The sequence below is a fragment of the Nyctereutes procyonoides genome, unplaced genomic scaffold (genome assembly GCF_905146905.1).
Source record: "Nyctereutes procyonoides isolate TBG_1078 unplaced genomic scaffold, NYPRO_anot_genome, whole genome shotgun sequence".
NCBI lineage: Eukaryota > Metazoa > Chordata > Mammalia > Carnivora > Canidae > Nyctereutes > Nyctereutes procyonoides.
Window position 1 is genome coordinate 15,471,174 of NW_026575146.1, and position 18,938 is coordinate 15,490,111.

Sequence of the window (18,938 nt, forward strand, 5' to 3'; positions counted from 1 at the left end):
TGCCTGCCCTGTCCCCCAGTCTCCCAGCATGGGACCCCTCGGTGGTCCGATGACATGAAGCTGTGTGACCTCCAAGACTGAAGCAAGTCTCTTTGCTTCAGTCGCTTCAGTCTCCTCCCTCCTAAACTGAACAGGGATGATACTGTTACCTGCTTCTTCTATGGACTGCTGTGGGTCCTTGGCACTGCGCCTTGGGCCCCCTGGCTGCGGGAGCCCTTTGGCAGTCTGCCTGCTTGTGTCCTTAGCCCCCTTCACCCTCCCAGTATTCTGTGTTCAACACAGAGTGGTATGTATGTATGTATGTATGTATTTATTTATTTATGAATGATAGTCACAGAGAGAGAGAGAGAGAGAGAGGCAGAGACATAGGCAGAGGGAGAAGCAGGCTCCATGCACCGGGAGCCCGATGTGGGACTCGATCCTGGGTCCCCAGGATCACGCCCTGGGCCAAAGACAGGCGCCAAACGGCTGCGCCACCCAGGGATCCCTACAGAGTGGTATTTTAAGTGTTAGATCATGTCCCTCCCAGCCACATGCACCCGGTGTAGAAGCCGGCACAGTCACAGCGGCCGGAGGGACGGCATCCCACTCCTTACTCTGTCCTGCTCTGGAAACCGTCAGGGCTCCCTCACGCTCCCTTGCACGCCCTCCCCTCCTGAGCCTTTGTCCTTGCTCTTGTCTCTGCTCATAGTGCTCTTAACCTCGGGATGGCCCCATGGTCCCTTTCTTCCCTTTCCTCAGCTGTTGGCTCAGATGGCCACCTCCTTCAAAACCCTCAGCCCTGTGGGGTGTCCCCTGCCTGGGTCTACTGCAGCTTCTTTCCTTACACGTCTTGCCATCTTGTGTGCCCTTGACTTTATGGCATGTGCTTGGTATTGGGGCCCCTGGATGGGGACGTGAGCTCCCAGAGTGGGGTGGGTGAGGGTTTCTTCTGTTTCTTTCACTCCCACGTGTGCTAGGAACTTAGTATTGTCCAATAAACCAGCGACGTCAGCTCCCCTTTGGTTTGAGAAATGGATGCTGTGTTTGTTTTCTGGGGTATCAGGGTGGAGGGTGTTAGGCTCACCCTGTATACCTGTTGTGGGTCATTACGGTGTGGGTGGCCGCTCTGCAGCTCACATCAGGCCCCTTGAAACAAACCCAGTGCTGTGATGTCGTCTTAAAGGATGGCTGGGAGGTTAGTTCCCAGGGGAGCTGCTGCTCTGGGCTGAGCTGTGATTGCTGCTCTGTTTCTTCAAGTTTGGCCTCCTTTCTCCCCAGGGAACTCTTATGCCTTTATCATCCGCTGTTTCTTCAAGTTTGGCCTCCTTTCTCCCCAGGGAACTCTTATGCCTTTATCATCCGCTTTGTTTGCAACGATGATGTTTACCCAGGAACCACCAAATTCCTGCATCAGGACATTGACTCTGGCCTGGGAATTTGGAACACTTTCTTTGAGTTTGAGACTGCACTGGCTTGTGTCCCTTCTCCAGTGGATTGCCAGGTCACAGGTAAGCCTGAGAGGGCTGGGTTTAGGAGGCTGGTCGAGGCCCCTGTGTGTAAGGGTATAGATGCACATGTGTGAATGTGTGGTGGTCTGCAGTGTGCTTCGTTTTATAGGCATGTTTTTGTTATGTGCTTTTTTGATCCTTCAGATACTTTTCTTGAAGAGAATCAGGATATAGAATTAAGACTTTTTTTTTTAGATTTTATTCATGAGAGAGAGAGACACAGGCAGAGGGAGAAGCAGGCTCCCTGCACGGAAGCTGATGCGGGACTCAATCCCAGGACCAGGATCACGACCTGAGCCAAGGCAGATGCTCAACCACTGAGCCACCCAGGTGTCCCAGAATTAAGGATTTTAATCTATATTTTGGAATCAGAAGCTACTTAAGAACAGAAGAAAATTCTCAGGGGGAGGAAATACTATCAGATCTTATCTGGGGACCTAAAAGAAAGTCTTCAAAGCTCTATAAGGCACACCTTGGATGCTAAACAGTGTCTCCAGGATGCCTTGTGCTCTGCAGGTGGCCCTGTACCTCCACATCAGTGGTGCTTCATTGCAAAGGGCAGCATCCATGGGGCAGAGCTAGTGTATGCATCTGTAGGGAAAGCCTTCTAGCTGCTTGTGGCTCTCCTAATTGCTTAGTAACGAATATCGAGTTCGTGAATCGTGAGTCTTCAGGCATGGTGAGGGTGGTGCTGTAAGGCTAACGAGAAGGCAGGGGTAGCTGGAGTGTTTCCATATATTTCAGATGTTGCTGGAAACGAGTATGACCTGAGTGGCTTAAGCAGAGTCCGGAAGCCCTGGACGGCTGTGGACACTTCGGTTGATGGAAGAAAGAGAACTTTCTATCTGAGTGTTTGCAATCCCCTCCCTTATATTCCTGGATGCCACGGTGAGTTGAGAGCATTTGTCTTGAGTTCCATTTGCCTTTTTCTTGTCCCCCCGCCCCGGACGAACTCCCAGCTCTTGCAGGCAGTGCAGTGGGGTCCTGCCTGGTGACAGAAGACAACAGCTGGAACCTGGGCGTGGTGCAGATCAGCCCCCAGGCTGCAGAGAATGGGTCCCTGAGTCTTGTCTATGTCAACGGTGACAAGTGCGGGAACCAGCGCTTCTCCACCAGGATCACGCTTGAATGCGCGCAGACTTCGGTGCGTGAGCTGATGACACGCAAGTGTCCTGCCTATGGGGCTTCCGTTTCCCGCTTCCTTTCAGTGTCTCAGTCTCTCAGAGTTCAAACCTGCCTGTGTTTTCATGGGTTTTAGGCCTCTAGTAATATTTGCCTAGAATGTATGATTTTCGTCAAGGTTTTACATGTTTAGTAAGTGCTCTATGTTTTTCTTGTGGAGGTTGAAAGTTGGATATTGATTGTAGCTATCTTTTTTATTTTATTTTTTAAAGATAAAAACTTAAGTTGTTGGTTTCTATCGTAGGGATCACCAACATTTCAGCTTCGGGATGATTGTGAGTATGTGTTTGTCTGGAGAACGGTGGAAGCCTGTCCTGTCATCAGAGTGGAAGGTAAGACCTGGGGCCCAGCCCACCCATAGCTGTGGATTAAGTAGCATATGTTCCAGACAGCATCCTAGCTGCAAGACCCCATAGTAATGGCCATATGCATGGTGCTGATTAGCCGAGGGATAATTTCTTATCCTTGTGTTTTCACTCCACTGCACTGCTAACCTTGCCCAGGACATTCTCCACACATGCCTGGAGTGATGATAGGCTATTGGCTTCTCACATTTGAGAATCTTAATTTGGGGTTTTGTTTGGTTAAGTGGCTCTTCACCCCGTGACCTCAGCTATTCAGAAAGCTATTTGTTAGGCAATCTGAATTATGTGTACAGACACAATGAGAGAATGTAGAAATGACATTTAATGCTTATTTTAAGGCAGTACTCACCTGACTAAAAATTGGAAGACTTTTTGCCCCAGAGAGTGAGTGCAGGTAGGATTGCAGTTGCACTTCACTTCCTGTGTGTTCTTGAAGGAGACAACTGTGAAGTGAAGGACCCAAGGCATGGCAACCTGTATGACCTGAAGCCGCTGGCTGTTAATGACACCATTGTGAGTGCTGGTGAATACACCTATTACTTCCGGGTCTGTGGCAAGCTGTCCTCAGATGTCTGCCCCACTGATGACAAGTCCAAGGTGATCTCGTCATGTCAGGAGAAGCGGGGACCCCTGGGATTTCACAAAGTGGCAGGTACCATAGGTTTTTCTTCTGCTCTTGTGCCAAAATGGAATTACGTATTATGGTGCTATGCTGAAGGATGACATCTTTCTAGAGTAGAAAGAAAGCTATGTTCTGGTGAAATACTTCTGATGTTTCTGATTTTCACTTGATTTTCTTAAGCTGAATGCATACCAACAGGTGTCATTAGAGCTTATTCTGTTCTTACTTGGCAATTCCAGGTACTGATTGTTTATTGCAACCCAGGGCACACTGAAGTAGCCAGTAATGGGTGTTCTGGGGTAGTACTTTCTAGAGTCAAGTCAGCGGGGAGGCATTTAGTACACAGGGTTTGGCTATGAATGTACAGGACAGGCTGTTGGTCATCATGCTAACTCAGCAGTTGGGTGACTGATACTACAGTTAAGAACTACTTAAGAGACAGAGTGTGCACAAGGAGGGGAGGGACAGAGGGAGAGGGTCTCAAGCAGATTCTGTGTGAGCCCAGGGCTCGATCCCATGGTGCTGAGATCAGGACCTGAGCTGAAACCAAGGGTTGGACACTTGACCAAGCCACCCCAGCACCTCTAAGTTTAAGAACTTTTAAACAGAAGAGGCTGATGTGATGAGTGTGTGGGCAGCCCCTACGGGCAGTACTCCTAGGTGATGAGGCTGAGATGTGGCTGCTCTTAGTTACGTTATTTCACGTTAGTCTGTAACATTGTGACCTTGGGCAAGAGGAGGCCTGGTTTTATTCATCCTGCAGCACAGTGGGTCAGGGAGCAGGCTCCAATGCCCTGGGGGCCAGGCATACTTGATCTTCAGCTATTTATTCAGGATACATGATGTGACGTGTCTGTTAGGATAAGCATGGCAGTACCAATCCTTTTATTAATCGGGTTCTTTCTGAACAGGTCTCCTCACTCAGAAGCTGACATATGAGAATGGCTTGTTGAAAATGAACTACACTGGAGGGGACACCTGCCATAAGGTGTACCAGCGCTCCACGACCATCTTCTTCTACTGTGACCGTAGCACCCAGAGGGTGAGTGTGCTCAGGAGCTGTTTCAGCACTCCTGCTACTTTTGGCTTTATAAGCCCTCTCTGCTCTGGAGTTTCAAAATTCTCTGTTTAGGTAAAGTGTAAATGTAGTAGTTACAGAAGCTATGTTGAAACCTTGGTTAATTTGGATTTTCATGAACAGAACCATCCTTTACTATTTTCATTGCTAAGATCTAAGGTGTAGTAAAACCAGCTGAAGTTTCCTGTCTGACTTGTCTCTGTTACCTCCTCCAGCCGGTGTTCCTCAGGGAGACTTCTGATTGCTCCTACCTGTTTGAGTGGCGAACACAGTATGCCTGTGCACCTTTTGACCTGACTGAGTGCTCATTCAAGTAAGTACACACGTCTTTTGAGTCCTTTGGACAGCCAGAGGAACATGGCAAGGTTTTGCTCTAATGATTAACAGTTGGGGGACAGGATGTTAGCTTAGGTGGTCTCTAAGCCTTCATTTCTTCATATTCAAGTGAGCGGTTGGATGAGGTTACCTCCTGGATCCTACCCAATGTTGGATTTTGGTGATTTTTTTTGTGTTAAGATGCATACAAGGAGATGATTGCACTTGGAACAGAAAACCTTGCATGATTCATGGATGTAAGGCGGGTAGAGTGACCAGGATGTCACCCGGCCTTTGCTCCACCTTGCACGCTGCTTGTGTCTGAGGACACCACGGTGAAGGAGGTGTAGAGAGGATGAGGGGCTGGGGTGCTGGTGACAGTGTGGGGGAGGGGACCCCCCCAACTGCAGGTTCTCAGGGGCTGTCAGTGGTTCTTTTGATCTCTTTCACCTGTGGCTCCCAGAATCAGGTGGCCGGCAGCTCCTGAGGGAAGGTAGAGGTCTTTGCTTGTGTGGATGTCAGCAGACATTTCGAGTTGTCCTTGGAACTATCACAAAACACATCCTGCGTCCTATCCCTGGAGGTTTTGTCTGTGGTTCTGAATGGTTAAGGGATATGCTCTCACTTCTGCTGTGTGAAAACCCTGAAAAGCGTGGATCAGAGCATTACAGCATCTAGTCCTGGGGGGGAAGTGTAGTCATTTCCAGGTTTTCCTTCTTTCCCACTCTATTTTGTTGTATTCTCTCCTTTCGTTTAGGTAAAGTAGAATTTTTTTTAAAGTTTTAGTAACGAATGGAAAAGTATATGTTCAGGGATCTGTGTTTAGTGACATTACTTTTCCTATCTAACACTTTGTGAGCGTTTTCATGTGAAACAAATTCCTTTCTCATTTCCAGCGAGCTTGAACGATCCTCCCGAGTAGATAGCCTAATTGACTTAGCCATTCTCTTACTGCCATTTGAGACTGTCTTCCACTTTTTGAGATTTGTGTACAAAGAGTCTTTATTTTTATGGTTTTTTTTGTCCATAAAGCTTTTCCTACTAGATTTCTTTATGCTCCATTTTAAAAAGAGTTAATGAAGTTGAAATGAATGATCAGTTAAAATGGAAGTTTGCTATGCATATTCTAATAAATTCGTGGGGATGTAAGAACATGTGAAATGAGGTCACCTTGTCGGTAAGGTGTTCTCTGACCACATCATCTAAAATCTCCACCTCCCCCCACCACCCAGCCCCAGATTTCATATCTCCCTTGCCTGCCTTTTTTCCTCCTTAGCTTTAATCACACTCTGACATATTGGTTACTTAAAAAAATTTGTATCCTGTTTATGGTGTTTTTATTCTGGTAATTTCTGTAAATTTCATAAGATAAGAGATTTATATATTTGGTTCAATACAAATACCCTCAGTTTAGCATGTAGTTTTTGAATGAAAGAATGCTTTCTGTTTCTCCTCTTCTGGCTGAGACCTTGTGAAGTAGCATCTGTGATCGTGGCTGTCTTCACCCGGACCTGGTGCTCCCTGGGGACAGAGTGTGCATTTTCCTCCCCATTTAATGCGGCGCCTGGTATGGGGTTGGCTGTCAGTAACACTTGTATGTGGGATTTGTGTAGTGAGTAAACTTCAGCCTGAGCAGACCTGCCCACACCAGTTCATCTTTATCTCGGTGGCTGTGGTCTTGTCAGGGTTCAGTAGCAGGTGGCTGCTCCCGAGGGTGCTCCGTGCTGCAAGCACTCCCTGTAGCCCACTGTTTGCTCTTGTCCTCTCACTGGTCCGAGCAGGGGGAGTGCTTACTTTTCAGGCCCAGTCTTTGCTCTTTTTTGGATTAATACCTGATTTTGCTGAACCAAGTCTTGAAGTTTCCTGAACTTGGGTTCTGATTCTGCCAGCAGGTCGGGGGTGGGGGGATGGGGATCCAATCTGAAGTTCTGTCCCTGGGTGAGAGCTGAGGCCCAGGATGCCAGGCACAGATCACACCTTTCTTTCTCTCTGGATGGACTGTAACAAGTGAGCCTGAGCCTAATCACAGTGTTTTCCTCCCTCCAGAGATGAGGCTGGCAACACCTTCGACCTCTCATCCCTGGCAAGGTACAGCGACAACTGGGAAGCCGTCACGAGTACTGGAGCCACCGAGCACTACCTCATCAATGTTTGCAAGTCTCTGTCTCCCCAGGCTGGCTCGGGTGAGAGACAACTCTCAGTGGGCTCATGGCTTGGGGGAAGATCGAGTAGGAGCAGGATTCCTTGAGGGTGCTTTGGCCATGAAGTGGCAGAAGGAATCCCATAAGGGTCTCATGACTGATCCCTGGGATGGTCTAGCCGAAGTCCCTGTGGAAGGTGCTGCTGGGAGCATAGTAACCTTGTGTGAAATGAGGAGTCAGAGGTGGGTGGAGGTAATCATGGTGGTAGCTGATTTTAGCAGAACAGGAGACTCGGGGGGTGAAACGGAGGTTGAGTGCATGCCCTCTAGGTTTACCAAGAGTAATGTGGGTGGTGCCCTTTTACATGTGAGGCCATGGGCCCCCCTCCCCTCACTACCTGTGCCGGGTAGACCAGTGACAGTGTGGTCTGCCACTGGTCTCTCCTCATCCACAAGGTGGGACTAGTTCTTCATGCACGGCAGGTGGCATAGACGTTTTGGGGACTGGGAAATTGGCAGAGTTTTTGATAATTGACTCTTAAAGACGGTATGTGAACAGGGCCCATTTAGAATGTCCTGTTGGCTTAATCTAGATATCTTAGCCTCAACATATTTGGGGTTCAAAAATAATTCAGGCTGTGAAACCTTGGGTTCTCCCCACACCCCATTCCACCTATGGTAAAACAGCATTAAGAATAAGTCCTGTGGCGTCATTCTCATCTCATGGGAAGGAAATAGTAGATCCTTTGGAATGGCTATTGGAATCAGATATATAGCACATCTGATGTCACTTGCCAGGTAAATCCTAGACTGGAAAATCAGCAAAGGTAACCCTTGACCATGTCTCATCTTACAGAGCCGTGCCCTCCAGAAGCAGCTGCGTGTCTCTTAAACGGCTCCAAGCCTGTGAACCTTGGCAGGGTGAGGGATGGGCCACAGTGGAGAGAAGGCACCATTGTTCTGAAGTATGTTGATGGTGACTTGTGTCCAGACCAGATTCGGAAAAAGTCAACCACCATCCGATTCACCTGCAGCGAGAGCCAAGTCGTAAGTGACACAGTGTTTCTGGCCCTGGGTGCGGCAGCTGGGGAGCAGTAAGGAGCCGAGGGCCAATGAGGCTGTCTTACCTGCCCTGCAATGCGAGCAGAGGCTGTGATCCTTCGGACACCTGGGCCTACCAGCAGGTGCTAGCGGTACCACTTCAGCCCTGTGGCCTGTAGGCACCTCCTCTCTTTTCTGGCTCTTGGGGTGCCTGACCTGGCAGTTCTAGTCTCAGGATTTAGTTGGTTCTGCTTAGAGTTTGGTCCCTGAAGATCTCCCAAAGGCCATAGGGCAAACGGCTATTTGACAACCCGCCCTTTCTCTTCACGATGCATCTTGGGAGAACCAGAAGGTTTGACAGACCTCATTCAGGGCTGCTCTTCACTTCCTAGCTTGGTTACTGAACTACGTTAAGCTGTCTCTCCATGAACAACACGAGCTATTTGCTTGTGACCAAATCACTGTGAGGTTTAGCGAGAAGAGGCTGGAGGTGCCGGGCCCCACTGCTGCTGTGTGGTTGGGGCCTGTAACTGGGGGCTAGTCTCATTTCTGTGGTTGGTGCCTCTCTCTAAGAGGTTGCTGTGGTTTAACAGCTGTGGGACTGAATTAATGGTTTCTCTGGACTGTTTTTCTACCCTGGAGCATCTCCACACGCGAGATGAAGGTGAAGCCCTGTGTGCTATTGCCTAGGATTAGGGTTGTAGCTAATTTTAGGAATAAGATCAAGCTGGGCCAGTGCACTCAGTGTTAGGACGGAGCGCCCACTGTCTCCACCTGTGTTTGGCCAGCAGTGGTAGGAGGAGCCCGGGGAGTCTGGGAGCCTGGGGTCTGCCCTCTTGACAGCAGTAGCAGCTGGGCCTTCCTCCTCCAGGAACCATACAGAGGCTTGGTGTAGACATAAGCCGCTGGGGACTGGACACCTGGGCCCTGATAGACCTTCTCAGCTCTGTAACTGGGCAGAGGCTCATGGCAGAGGAAGAAATTGCTGACAGACATGTGGGGGGAAAAGCGAGGGTGGGAAAAGCGAGGGTGAGGGTCTCTGCACGTGGGTTGCCCGGTAGGTTGGGCTGCAGGGTGGGCTGTGGCCAGGTGACAAAGACGCCAGGGGTTTTTCTGGAAAGGAGTGTGCTGCTGAACCAGTCTGAGCAGCTCTGTGATGGACAGGAAGCGTGGAGGTATACAGAGCAAGCCTTAGCCAGTGCAAGCATCAGTAGAATAAATGAGGAGTTCTCTGGGTGGAGCTTCTTGTTTTGTCTATAATAACAGATTTGAGTTTGTTTGCTCTTCAGAGCGTTATCAAGTATTTACTCTTTCCTGACTCAAAAGAGCCTCTGAGCCTCCTTCTTCACCCTGCCCCCAGCCTGTCTTTCCCTAGCCTTAGCTGTAGGAACATCTCCATGGTCTCCCAAGTGGATTTCTGGCTCTGTGTCTGTCTCACCCTATGTGTGTTAAGCCCTAGTGAGATCCCAGGAACAGATCCCTTTGCTTTCCTAAGTCTGCTCTGACTCCATAAAGACATTGGCAAAAATTCCACATCGCAGAGGAGCTCTCACTTGATGGAAGTTGATGTTTCGTAGATCTTGTGCCCTATTGGCAATGCTCTGTTCTTTGCTTGTAGAACTCCAGGCCCATGTTCATCAGTGCGGTGGAGGACTGTGAGTACACCTTCTCCTGGCCCACGGCAGCCGCCTGTCCTGTTAGGAGCAATGTGCACGACAACTGCCAAGTCACCAACCCTGCCACAGGTGAGGGACGCTGCCAGTCATGGACCGCCACCCCCACCCCCACCCCACCCACACACAATGAGGACCAGTAACTGACCCTCCCCATGGTGAAGACTCTGTCAGTCACCAACCCTCCACAGTGAGGACACTGCCAGTCACTAACGTCCCCCACAGTGAGGACGTTGCCAGTCACTGACCTGCCCCTTACAGTGAGGACACTGCCAGTCACTGACCCTCCCACCCATAGTGAAGACACTGCTAGTCACCAGTGCCCCATAGTGAGGGGCCCAATGTGAACCTGGGGAGCAAGCCACCCTTGGGCAGCAGCATTCTATCCTGTGTGTGCATGCTGGCCTCTGGTTTGGCTCTCTCCAGTTGTGTTCACTAGGAGTTCTTCTTCAGTGGGGAAGAGATTGGTCGATCTCCCTGTGAGCTGAGCTGTCTGTAACTCCTGCGTCTGAGGGTACCAGTCATGCTGGCTGTAGGCTTGCAGGATGGGTTAGAATCAGGCTCCCCGTTAACCTTCCAGTGGTGATGGGGCAGCTAGGATACTTCGACTGCATGTCTCTGACGGGCACCCAGGAGGGTGCAGGTGACATGCCTTGACTGTGGGAGAGATGCCATCAGGCCCTCCTGAATCCCACCAGAATCCTGGTGGCTGCTATGGCCCAGCCCCAGGAGGAGGACAACGCTATGAGTCGCTGTCTTCTGGGGAAAAGATGAGCTATCATGTAAGTTTGGAGACTGCAACCTAATGAGATAGACTGGCTAGCCAGGAGCATATTTAGGGCCAGGTCAGTGCACGAGGCAAGGGGGACTCACTGCAGGATGCCAGAAGGCCTGATGGCCAGCATGGTCTGTGTGTGAGCACACTGGCATCACTGTGTGTCTGTCCCATTCTCCCTTGCAGGACATCTGTTTGATCTGAGCTCTTTAAGTGGCAGAGCTGGACATACAGCCGCTTACAGTGAGAAGGGGCTCGTGTACATCAGCATCTGTGAGGATAATGAAAACTGCTCCCCTGGCGTAGGTAAGTGCCATGGCTTCCTGCCTACCACCTGGCTCTCCTGTCCCCAAGACTGTCCCCAACCTGTGCATTCCTGTGGCAAAAGAGAGGAGTAGATACGAAGGTTGATCACCTTCTATGTGGTAACAGTCTGCTCATGCAGGGGGGCACATGGTGATGAAATGGTAAATGCAGGACACTTGCCAAAACCACATTGCACACTCAGAATTACATATTAGCTCTGGATTTGCAGAAAGCAGTCCTCAGAAAAGTGGTCATTTGAATACACAACAATGTGTTTTCCGTCTCTCTTTACGTTTGGTACAGGGGCCTGCTTTGGGCAGACCAGGATCAGTGTGGGCAAGGCAAACAAGAGGCTGACCTACGTGGATCAGGTCTTACAGCTGGTATATGAGGACGGATCCCCCTGTCCTTCCAAGTCCGGCCTCACCTACAAGAGTGTGATCAGCTTCGTGTGCAGGCCTGAGGCTGGGCCCACCAACAGGCCTATGCTCATCTCTCTCGACAAGCAGACGTGCACGCTCTTCTTTTCCTGGCACACGCCTCTGGCCTGTGAGCAGGTGGTGAGTCTGGGGCTGGGTCTGTGTGGCATCTGTGAAATGCCTGCCTGATGCCTGGGGGTCCCCACAGCCCAGGTAGGCCCTGGTTACAGCATCAGTTTTACTGTTCACTGTCCTCCACTGCCCCGCCCCCCCCAGCAAACACCCAGCATGTTTTATTCACCCGATGTTCCCAACCATGAGTAGTTGTAAGTGCCCAAGCATCTGGGGATGTTAATCCATCTTTCGTGCTTCTGTCCTGCTTTAAATTCCTCTGGGTGCTCAGTGGTGGTAAGGAAAATGTTACGGGATGCTCCAGCAAGGCCCTTCCTATCTAACAGACGGAGTGCTCTGTGAGGAATGGAAGCTCTATTATTGACTTGTCCCCACTCATCCACCGCACGGGGGGCTATGAGGCATATGACGAGAGCGAGGATGACACCTCCGACACCGGCCCTGACTTCTACATCAACATCTGTCAGCCGCTGAACCCGATGCACGGGGTGCCTTGTCCTGCCGGAGCGGCCGTGTGCAAGGTTCCAGTTGATGGCCCCCCTATAGTAAGTATGGGAAAGGCAAGGCAGAAACAAGTTTTGCATGATTTTTAACAACCATCATGTTGAGTTTCTTTCTTTCAATGGAGGATTACTGTAGCAGAGAGAGAGAGAAATGAGCTGGGACTGTATATGTCCTGGGGCAGTTGGGGAAGAATCACGGAAGGATTTATGCATTGAGCCATCAGGCTGATGATGGTGGCCAGAAGGTGTCTCTGAGCTGTGGAAGAAAACTGTGAACACCTATGAATAGATAGACTTTGGTATCATGTTAGGACTCTCAAGGTTGACCCTGATCAGGAAACCTTTATGTGAAGTGGCAAGAAAGAACACTGATAAGAGCTTGGTTTCTTTCTTTGAAATGCATGTCTTGGGTAAAATGCTTGGGAGATGCAGGAACTTCTTTGGTAAATGAGTCATTCAGGGTAAGAGCAGATCTAATTGCTGGATACCCTGCCTTGAAAGTTTGAGTCTCCTACTAGCACTCTCTAATACAACTTTGGCTTTGAAAATTGTCTTCATGAGTTATCTTCACGTTGCGGTTTTTTTTTTTTTTTTTAAGATTTATTTGAGGCAGAGAGAGGACGAGTGGGGTGGGGATGGGGGGACCGAACCAGACTCCCCGCTGAGCAGGGAGCCCAACTTGGAGCTCCATCCCAAGACCCCAAGATCATGACCTGAGCTGAAGTCAGACGCTTAACCAACTGAGCCACCCAGGTGCCCCTGGAGATGTCCTTTTAAAAATGGACATTATCTGCAGCGTCGATGGGGAGAAATGTTGGGAGTAGGTGGGGAAATTGGCCATGATTCAAATCTCACAAAGTCGTAGTTCCATGAGGAGCAGAAGGCCTGCATAGACCACATCTCAGTAGGAAGCACCTGATACTGTCCTTTCTGACTGTGCAGACTGGGACCCTGATGTGAATCCCTTTCTGAGAGGTTGGATCCGCTGCATTTTTCTGCCTGGCTATCCGATTTTAAATTTTAAAAACTGTCGCCAGTTCCCTACTCAGAGCAGCTGTTGCATCATTGTGGCCTGAATGTGCTCCACAGTGAGGAATAAGAGCCTCGCAGCTCACTCACGCACACACTCATCATGCACACATACACTGCTTATGGCCATTCATCTTTCCTTCATTCTTGTGTTTATTTGCTCAGAAATATTTACTGAGCAGCCAGTGTGTCAGACGCTGTACTAAGCAATAAAACATGTTGGAGAACAAAGCTGTGCCCTCCCTAGGTTGTACTGAGGTGCACTGCCAAGATGCCAGGCAGTCCCGAGATAATGTGAGGCGCTGGTCATGGAGGCAGGCCGGAGTGGGGGCAGATAGCTCCTGCTACGCGCCATCAGGTGATAGGAGACCACGCAGCATCCTTGATGTGCCCAGAGAGAGAGTTCCTATTGCTGGGAGTCTTTGAAAATTTCCCATGATTAGAAATAGAATCATCATTAGAAATAGTAGGATCAGTGGCTCAGGAGTTAAGCACTTGCCTTCAGCTCAGGGCATGATCCTGGAGTCCCAGGATCGAGCCTCACAACAGGCTCCCTGCATGGAGCCTACTTCTTCCTCTGCCTGTGTCTCTGCCTCTCTCTCTCATTCTGTGTCTCATGAATGAATGAATGAATGAATGGTCTTAAAAAAAGAAATTGTAGAATCAAAACTGATGACTGCTAACAAACTGAATTTTCTGAGTAGCAGTTTATTGTCAAGACTTGGCAAGTGAGTTACTGTTAACCTAGTTTTTTAGATACTTATTTTCAAAACAGATGAAATACTATTTTTACAGTTCTGTATCAGTCTTTGTTCTGCTAACCTGGGGAGCAATTTCCTTAAATGTTTTTTTTTTTTCTTTGCTTAGGATATTGGCCGAGTCACCGGACCTCCGATACTCAACCCCATAGCAAATGAAGTTTACTTGAATTTTGAAAGTAGTACTCCTTGCTTAGCAGACAAGCATTTCAACTATACCTCACTGATCGCATTTCACTGTAGGAGAGGCGTGAGCATGGTAAGTGTGCACAGTCTGGGTGTGCAGCATGGATTAGTGAGCCAGAGCTCCCAGCCCAAGAAGCATGCGTCAGTTAAGGATGCCCGTATTGAAAATGAATGCAGTCATCTCTTATGTCAGTGGTGCATTGAATAATGTAAAACCATTAATTTAACAGTGAGTAAGCCCACAACTGAATTAATGGGGCAGACTTTGCACATCAAAGCTTGCTATGATTTAAAAACATGAAGCACCTGAGCACAGGAGTGGTATTCAATGGTGTCTCCCGACATATAAAAGTGTCATCTTTCTTTTTCCTTTTTAATACTGTAGCATTAGTGATTTTATTCCTATTGGGAATTTAGACTGACTTTCGGCAGCTATCATCATTCATGATACAACCTCAAATTTAGAAGTTAGCAAACAAAAGAAGGCCTCCGGAAGCAAAATGGCTCTAACAAAGTTACACATGTTACCCCTAAGGAGGTTATCCACTTCTGTTCTATGTGCACTTAGAAATAACACGGCTCCCATCATGAGTACCATCTTGTTATGGAGGGTTCCCGTGTACGTTTTTCTTGCTTTCTGTGAATGGGAGATGAATGGGTAGGTCGTGCCCCTGTTTCACAATGACTCGGAGCTGCTGGGTGATGCATGTGACTCATACAGCCCTGCAGTGGCCGCTGCGACCCTCACCATCTGCTCAGGTGGAGAGCTCTTTGCTCCAGGCAGCCTAGCACTCCTGAAATCCATGAAGCTCTGGAAACTTGCAGACCTCTGACATGAACAAGTGGAGGCTCCTCATGCTATTTGTCCCACTTGATATAAGAATATTCATACATTTTGCTGCAGAAATACGAATGTGCTTGACTATAGGACTAGGTGTGTGTGCGTGTATACGAGACAGGGGTAATAGAAATATGTATCTCAAATTACCTCTTAAAATCCTGAAGAATGAATTGCAAGGCTCATCTGGCCCTAGGAGCTCAGTAGATGGATTATAGTTCTGGAATGTGTCTCTTATGAATTCACTAAGATGATTTTCTGACTTCCTGGCTTGTAGCAGATTTGTAAAGGAGAGGGAACTCTGGCTGCCAGATAGGGGTGGGTTGACTGGTAGGAGGGGATGTGACAGCAGCTTGGTGATGACGGACAGTACGGTAAGTAAGAGCAGGGAAGACACAGACCATCGCTGCCTGGGGCCTCCCTGTATAGTGCCACACCACAGCTCAGGGCCCTTGGACGTGTCCCTGTTCACAGATTGTCCCTTGGCCGTCAGGATAATCCTGAGTTATCAGGGCAGGCGGAGCTGTGATCAGTGAACCCTTTTTATCTCTTTGTATGTGTGTCTGCACGTTTGCATGGGTGTGTCTGTATAGGCGTCTGTCAGCACACACAGCATAAGGCAGCCTGGTTTTATCTGTAGAAAGGCGACACTATCAGCATTGCATTCTTCAAAGGGGATTGTTTTGAAGATCCACCTCCCTTGAGCGCTGGTTATCTCATCTTCCCACAGAGAGAACGTGTAACGGCTTAGCTCTAAAACTGCTAACCATGTGTGGTCGGATGTCCATGGGGCTTGTGCTGATTCTCTGAGCAGCAGCGTGTTGGAAGTGAGCAGTGTTCACTGGGTTTTAGAGAGGCGTCTCACACTAAATGTTCACTCAGTGTTGGAAGGATTTTAGAGATTTTCTTCCCCTGTGGTTTTTATCTTTAGCGGGAATACTTTTTCCACATAAGTTTATAGAAAAATAGATTCTCAGCGGCAACTAAAAATGAAATTCTTGACCAGCTGCCCCATCTGTGTTTTTGTGGCTGTTGCTGAGCAGGGAAGGGCATAAACACATGGATCCAGAATACTTGGCCAGTGGAAGGTCTGGCCATGTTGTGTGTGGCTCTTATGGTGAATATCCTCAGTTTGTACAAACGGAACCGCTGCTGGCCAGCATACCAGAGCCCTCGCCCCCCTCCTGTGCAATGCCAGGAGCTCAGTTTCACACCCTTCTCTGTCATGATATTTGAAGAACTGGTAGTATGGACACAGAGACTCTGTGTCTAAGGGCAGGGCGATGTCCTGGAAGTAGTGAGGGGTCCTATGTGTGTAGGCAGGGCTGCCTGGCAGTGGCATGAGGGCACAGCGGGTGGTGATGACTGGCCCTCCCTCCCAGAGGGGCGCTGCTGCAGGTCACCCAGAGCACCCAGCAGCCTCACAGCCATGGCCATGGCTCCCTCCCCTGCCAGGTGCAGGGATGGTACCCATTGTCCTGGAAGCAAGGGTTTCTCTGTGGTGCCAGCAAGGGGAAGGAGTACAGTGTGAGGATGCTGTACATGACCCATGTGGGTTTTTTTTTTTCCGATAGGGAGCTCCCATGCTGCTGAGGACCAGTGACTGTGACTTTGTGTTTGGGTGGGAGACCCCGCTGGTCTGTCCAGATGAAGTGAAGATGGACGGCTGCTCCCTGACGGATGAGCAGCTGCACTACAGCTTTAACCTGTCCAGCCTTTCCAAAAGCACCTTCAAGGTAATGCCACTCACCCAGAGCCCACTGATCTTGGGGGACACCGCGACCTGGATTCTTTGTGTTATCCACTTGTGTTGTAGGTAATGGGGCACCTGTGACCACTCAGGCACGGTACATGGAGGGGTAATGGGTTTAGCCCCCATCCTGGACATGCACAGGATTAGCCTGTTGGGGGTTCTAGATTGTGTAGCGAACAAGGTACAACCAACACTTGAGCTCTGCCCCACAGTTCAGAGTTTCACTCCTTAGGGCTTTGTAAAGATTAAATGGTGCAACAACAGAGATCAGAAGGCTGCTTGGGGACGTGCATGTGACCAGGTCCCGCAGAAGGACAGGGCCAGGTCTGGTGCACCCCACAGAGGCCACGTGTAATTCCCCTGTGTCTCCTTCCAACCTGGCTTTAAGATACACAGAGGCAGCTATTTTGCTGAGTCAGAGGCGATGGATGGAGGGAGCTGACTTGTGATGCATCTGGGGGTGGGGGCTTATCAGGCCTGTGTGTCATGGACTGATGGTGATATTGATGAGGCCATGGGCTTCTCAAGTCACTGGTGTCTGGGGGACCTTCTACCTCTGGGCCTGTAGTCTAGATGTTACTGAGTTATACACTGTGGACTGTGCCCACCTGATCCCAGCACCTCCCAGGGGATGGTAGCTGGGGAGTAGTGAGCCCAAAAGCCAGTGGTGCTAGCTCCTGTGATGGAGACCTTCCACAGGTGTGACAGGTGTGCAGCAGGTGTGAGCTTACAGAGGACGGGGCTGAGCAAGGAAGGCAAGATCCAAGCTTAGGCTCTGTCTGCTTTCTGCTCATCGACCCAGACCTCAGCACTCCTTGGGCTTTGGGAAGGAGGATGAGCAGCCAGTAGGGGCCTGGAGGGAGGAGGAAGAGGCTGGGCTTGGGGGTGTAGGTATGGATCCTTCCAGTGGTTGGAGGGAAATGCTCAGGTGGTGGGTAAGGCATTGCCCTGCGGAGGCAGGTCAGGATTGGTGAGAAGGTGGAGAGCACTGAGGCACCTGTGCAGAGTCCCTGGCAGCCTCTGGTTTCTGGCATAAGTCCACCTCCCTGCAGTGATGGCTCTCTCTTCACCTCCAGACTTCTGACCCCCCACGTGTGCTATTGTCTGTCCAGGTGACTCGAGACTCACGCACCTACAGCATCGGGGTGTGCACTGCGGCGGCGGGCCTAGATGAAGGAGGCTGTAAGGATGGGGGTGTCTGCCTACTTTCTGGGAGCAAAGGGGCATCTTTTGGACGGCTGGCGTCGATGAGACTAGATTACAGGCACCAGGATGAAGCTGTCATTTTAAGTTACGCCAATGGAGATAATTGTCCTCCAGGTAAATCTTTGTAGCAGGATGTTTTAATGTTCCTTTAAAACGTGGTGTTAGACCCGGCTGCAGGAAAAAACTGAGGAATGAAGCTCCAGATGCTATGAAAGTGGACTCCTGGCTTGGACCACATGGCATTCTGTCCACACAGCCCTGAGTGTGAGTGCTTGGGCCTCGGACACACCCTGGCCTGTGAGCCACTTGTTACACTGTGACCAAGAATCCCAGTGGTCCCAATGTTGGCTTAGGGTGATTGCTTCCACACGAGATCCTTTTGAGCATTCCTAGGTGACCGTGCCTGGCAAGGAAAGCACAACTGATGTGCTGGGAATCAGGGTCACCCAGATGTTTTTCTTTTTTCCAGAAACTGAGGCAGGTGATCCCTGTGTGTTCCCCTTCATATTCAATGGGAAGAGCTACGAGGAGTGTGTTGTGGAGGGCCGCGCAAGGCTTTGGTGCTCTACCACTGCAAACTATGACAGAGACCACGAGTGGGGCTTCTGCAGACACTGTACGTAGCGGAGCATGCATCTGGGCTCTGGCTGCCACTTAGCTGGCATCCCTCCCAGGCTGGCTTCATGCTCAGAGCTTTGTGGATGTCTGGGTTAATTCTGTCGCATATATTTTTCCATGTCAGGCCTATATTCCATAAAGAAAGGACATCTCAAATTCTCCATGGGATGTGTTATGTGACCATGTACCTAGACTGGAGTAGAGCAGGGCTGAGATGCAGATGCTGGGTGGTCAGCGAGGTCCATTCAGTAACATGGGGGGTTGGTGCCCTTATGCTAATTTGCAACATTGGCGAGGCCCGTTCCTGCCTCTGTAGAGACCTACTTGTCATGGGTCTGCAGGCTGGGAGTGATGAGAACAGTGGTGGGCTCATTCACTGGCTCTCGGCTCTATGGCGGGCCCAGGACAGGGGCCGGGCCTTCAGGGTGAGCCAGACTTCGTGCCCTCGCTCTGATGATGCATGGAGACCAGGGCTGTGAGCAAATCCTTCTCAAATGTGTGACACCAAC

The 18,938-nt window shown here is 49.8% G+C and overlaps 1 protein-coding gene across 2 annotated transcripts in view; it reads left to right on the plus strand.

Moving 5' to 3' along the window:
* IGF2R (insulin like growth factor 2 receptor) overlaps positions 1-18,938 on the plus strand; it is a 101,421-nt gene that overhangs the window by 68,655 nt on the left and 13,828 nt on the right. For both annotated transcript variants that reach the window (XM_055310302.1, XM_055310301.1), the window contains exons 23-39: positions 1,320-1,490; positions 2,235-2,378; positions 2,459-2,634; positions 2,917-3,004; positions 3,474-3,689; positions 4,571-4,701; positions 4,953-5,050; positions 7,099-7,235; positions 8,049-8,239; positions 9,852-9,978; positions 10,868-10,987; positions 11,291-11,547; positions 11,865-12,083; positions 13,938-14,087; positions 16,427-16,588; positions 17,718-17,925; positions 18,281-18,427. In XM_055310302.1, the coding sequence (XP_055166277.1) occupies positions 1,320-1,490; positions 2,235-2,378; positions 2,459-2,634; positions 2,917-3,004; positions 3,474-3,689; positions 4,571-4,701; positions 4,953-5,050; positions 7,099-7,235; positions 8,049-8,239; positions 9,852-9,978; positions 10,868-10,987; positions 11,291-11,547; positions 11,865-12,083; positions 13,938-14,087; positions 16,427-16,588; positions 17,718-17,925; positions 18,281-18,427 (2,742 nt within the window). The remainder of the gene's footprint in view (positions 1-1,319; positions 1,491-2,234; positions 2,379-2,458; positions 2,635-2,916; positions 3,005-3,473; positions 3,690-4,570; positions 4,702-4,952; positions 5,051-7,098; positions 7,236-8,048; positions 8,240-9,851; positions 9,979-10,867; positions 10,988-11,290; positions 11,548-11,864; positions 12,084-13,937; positions 14,088-16,426; positions 16,589-17,717; positions 17,926-18,280; positions 18,428-18,938) is intronic.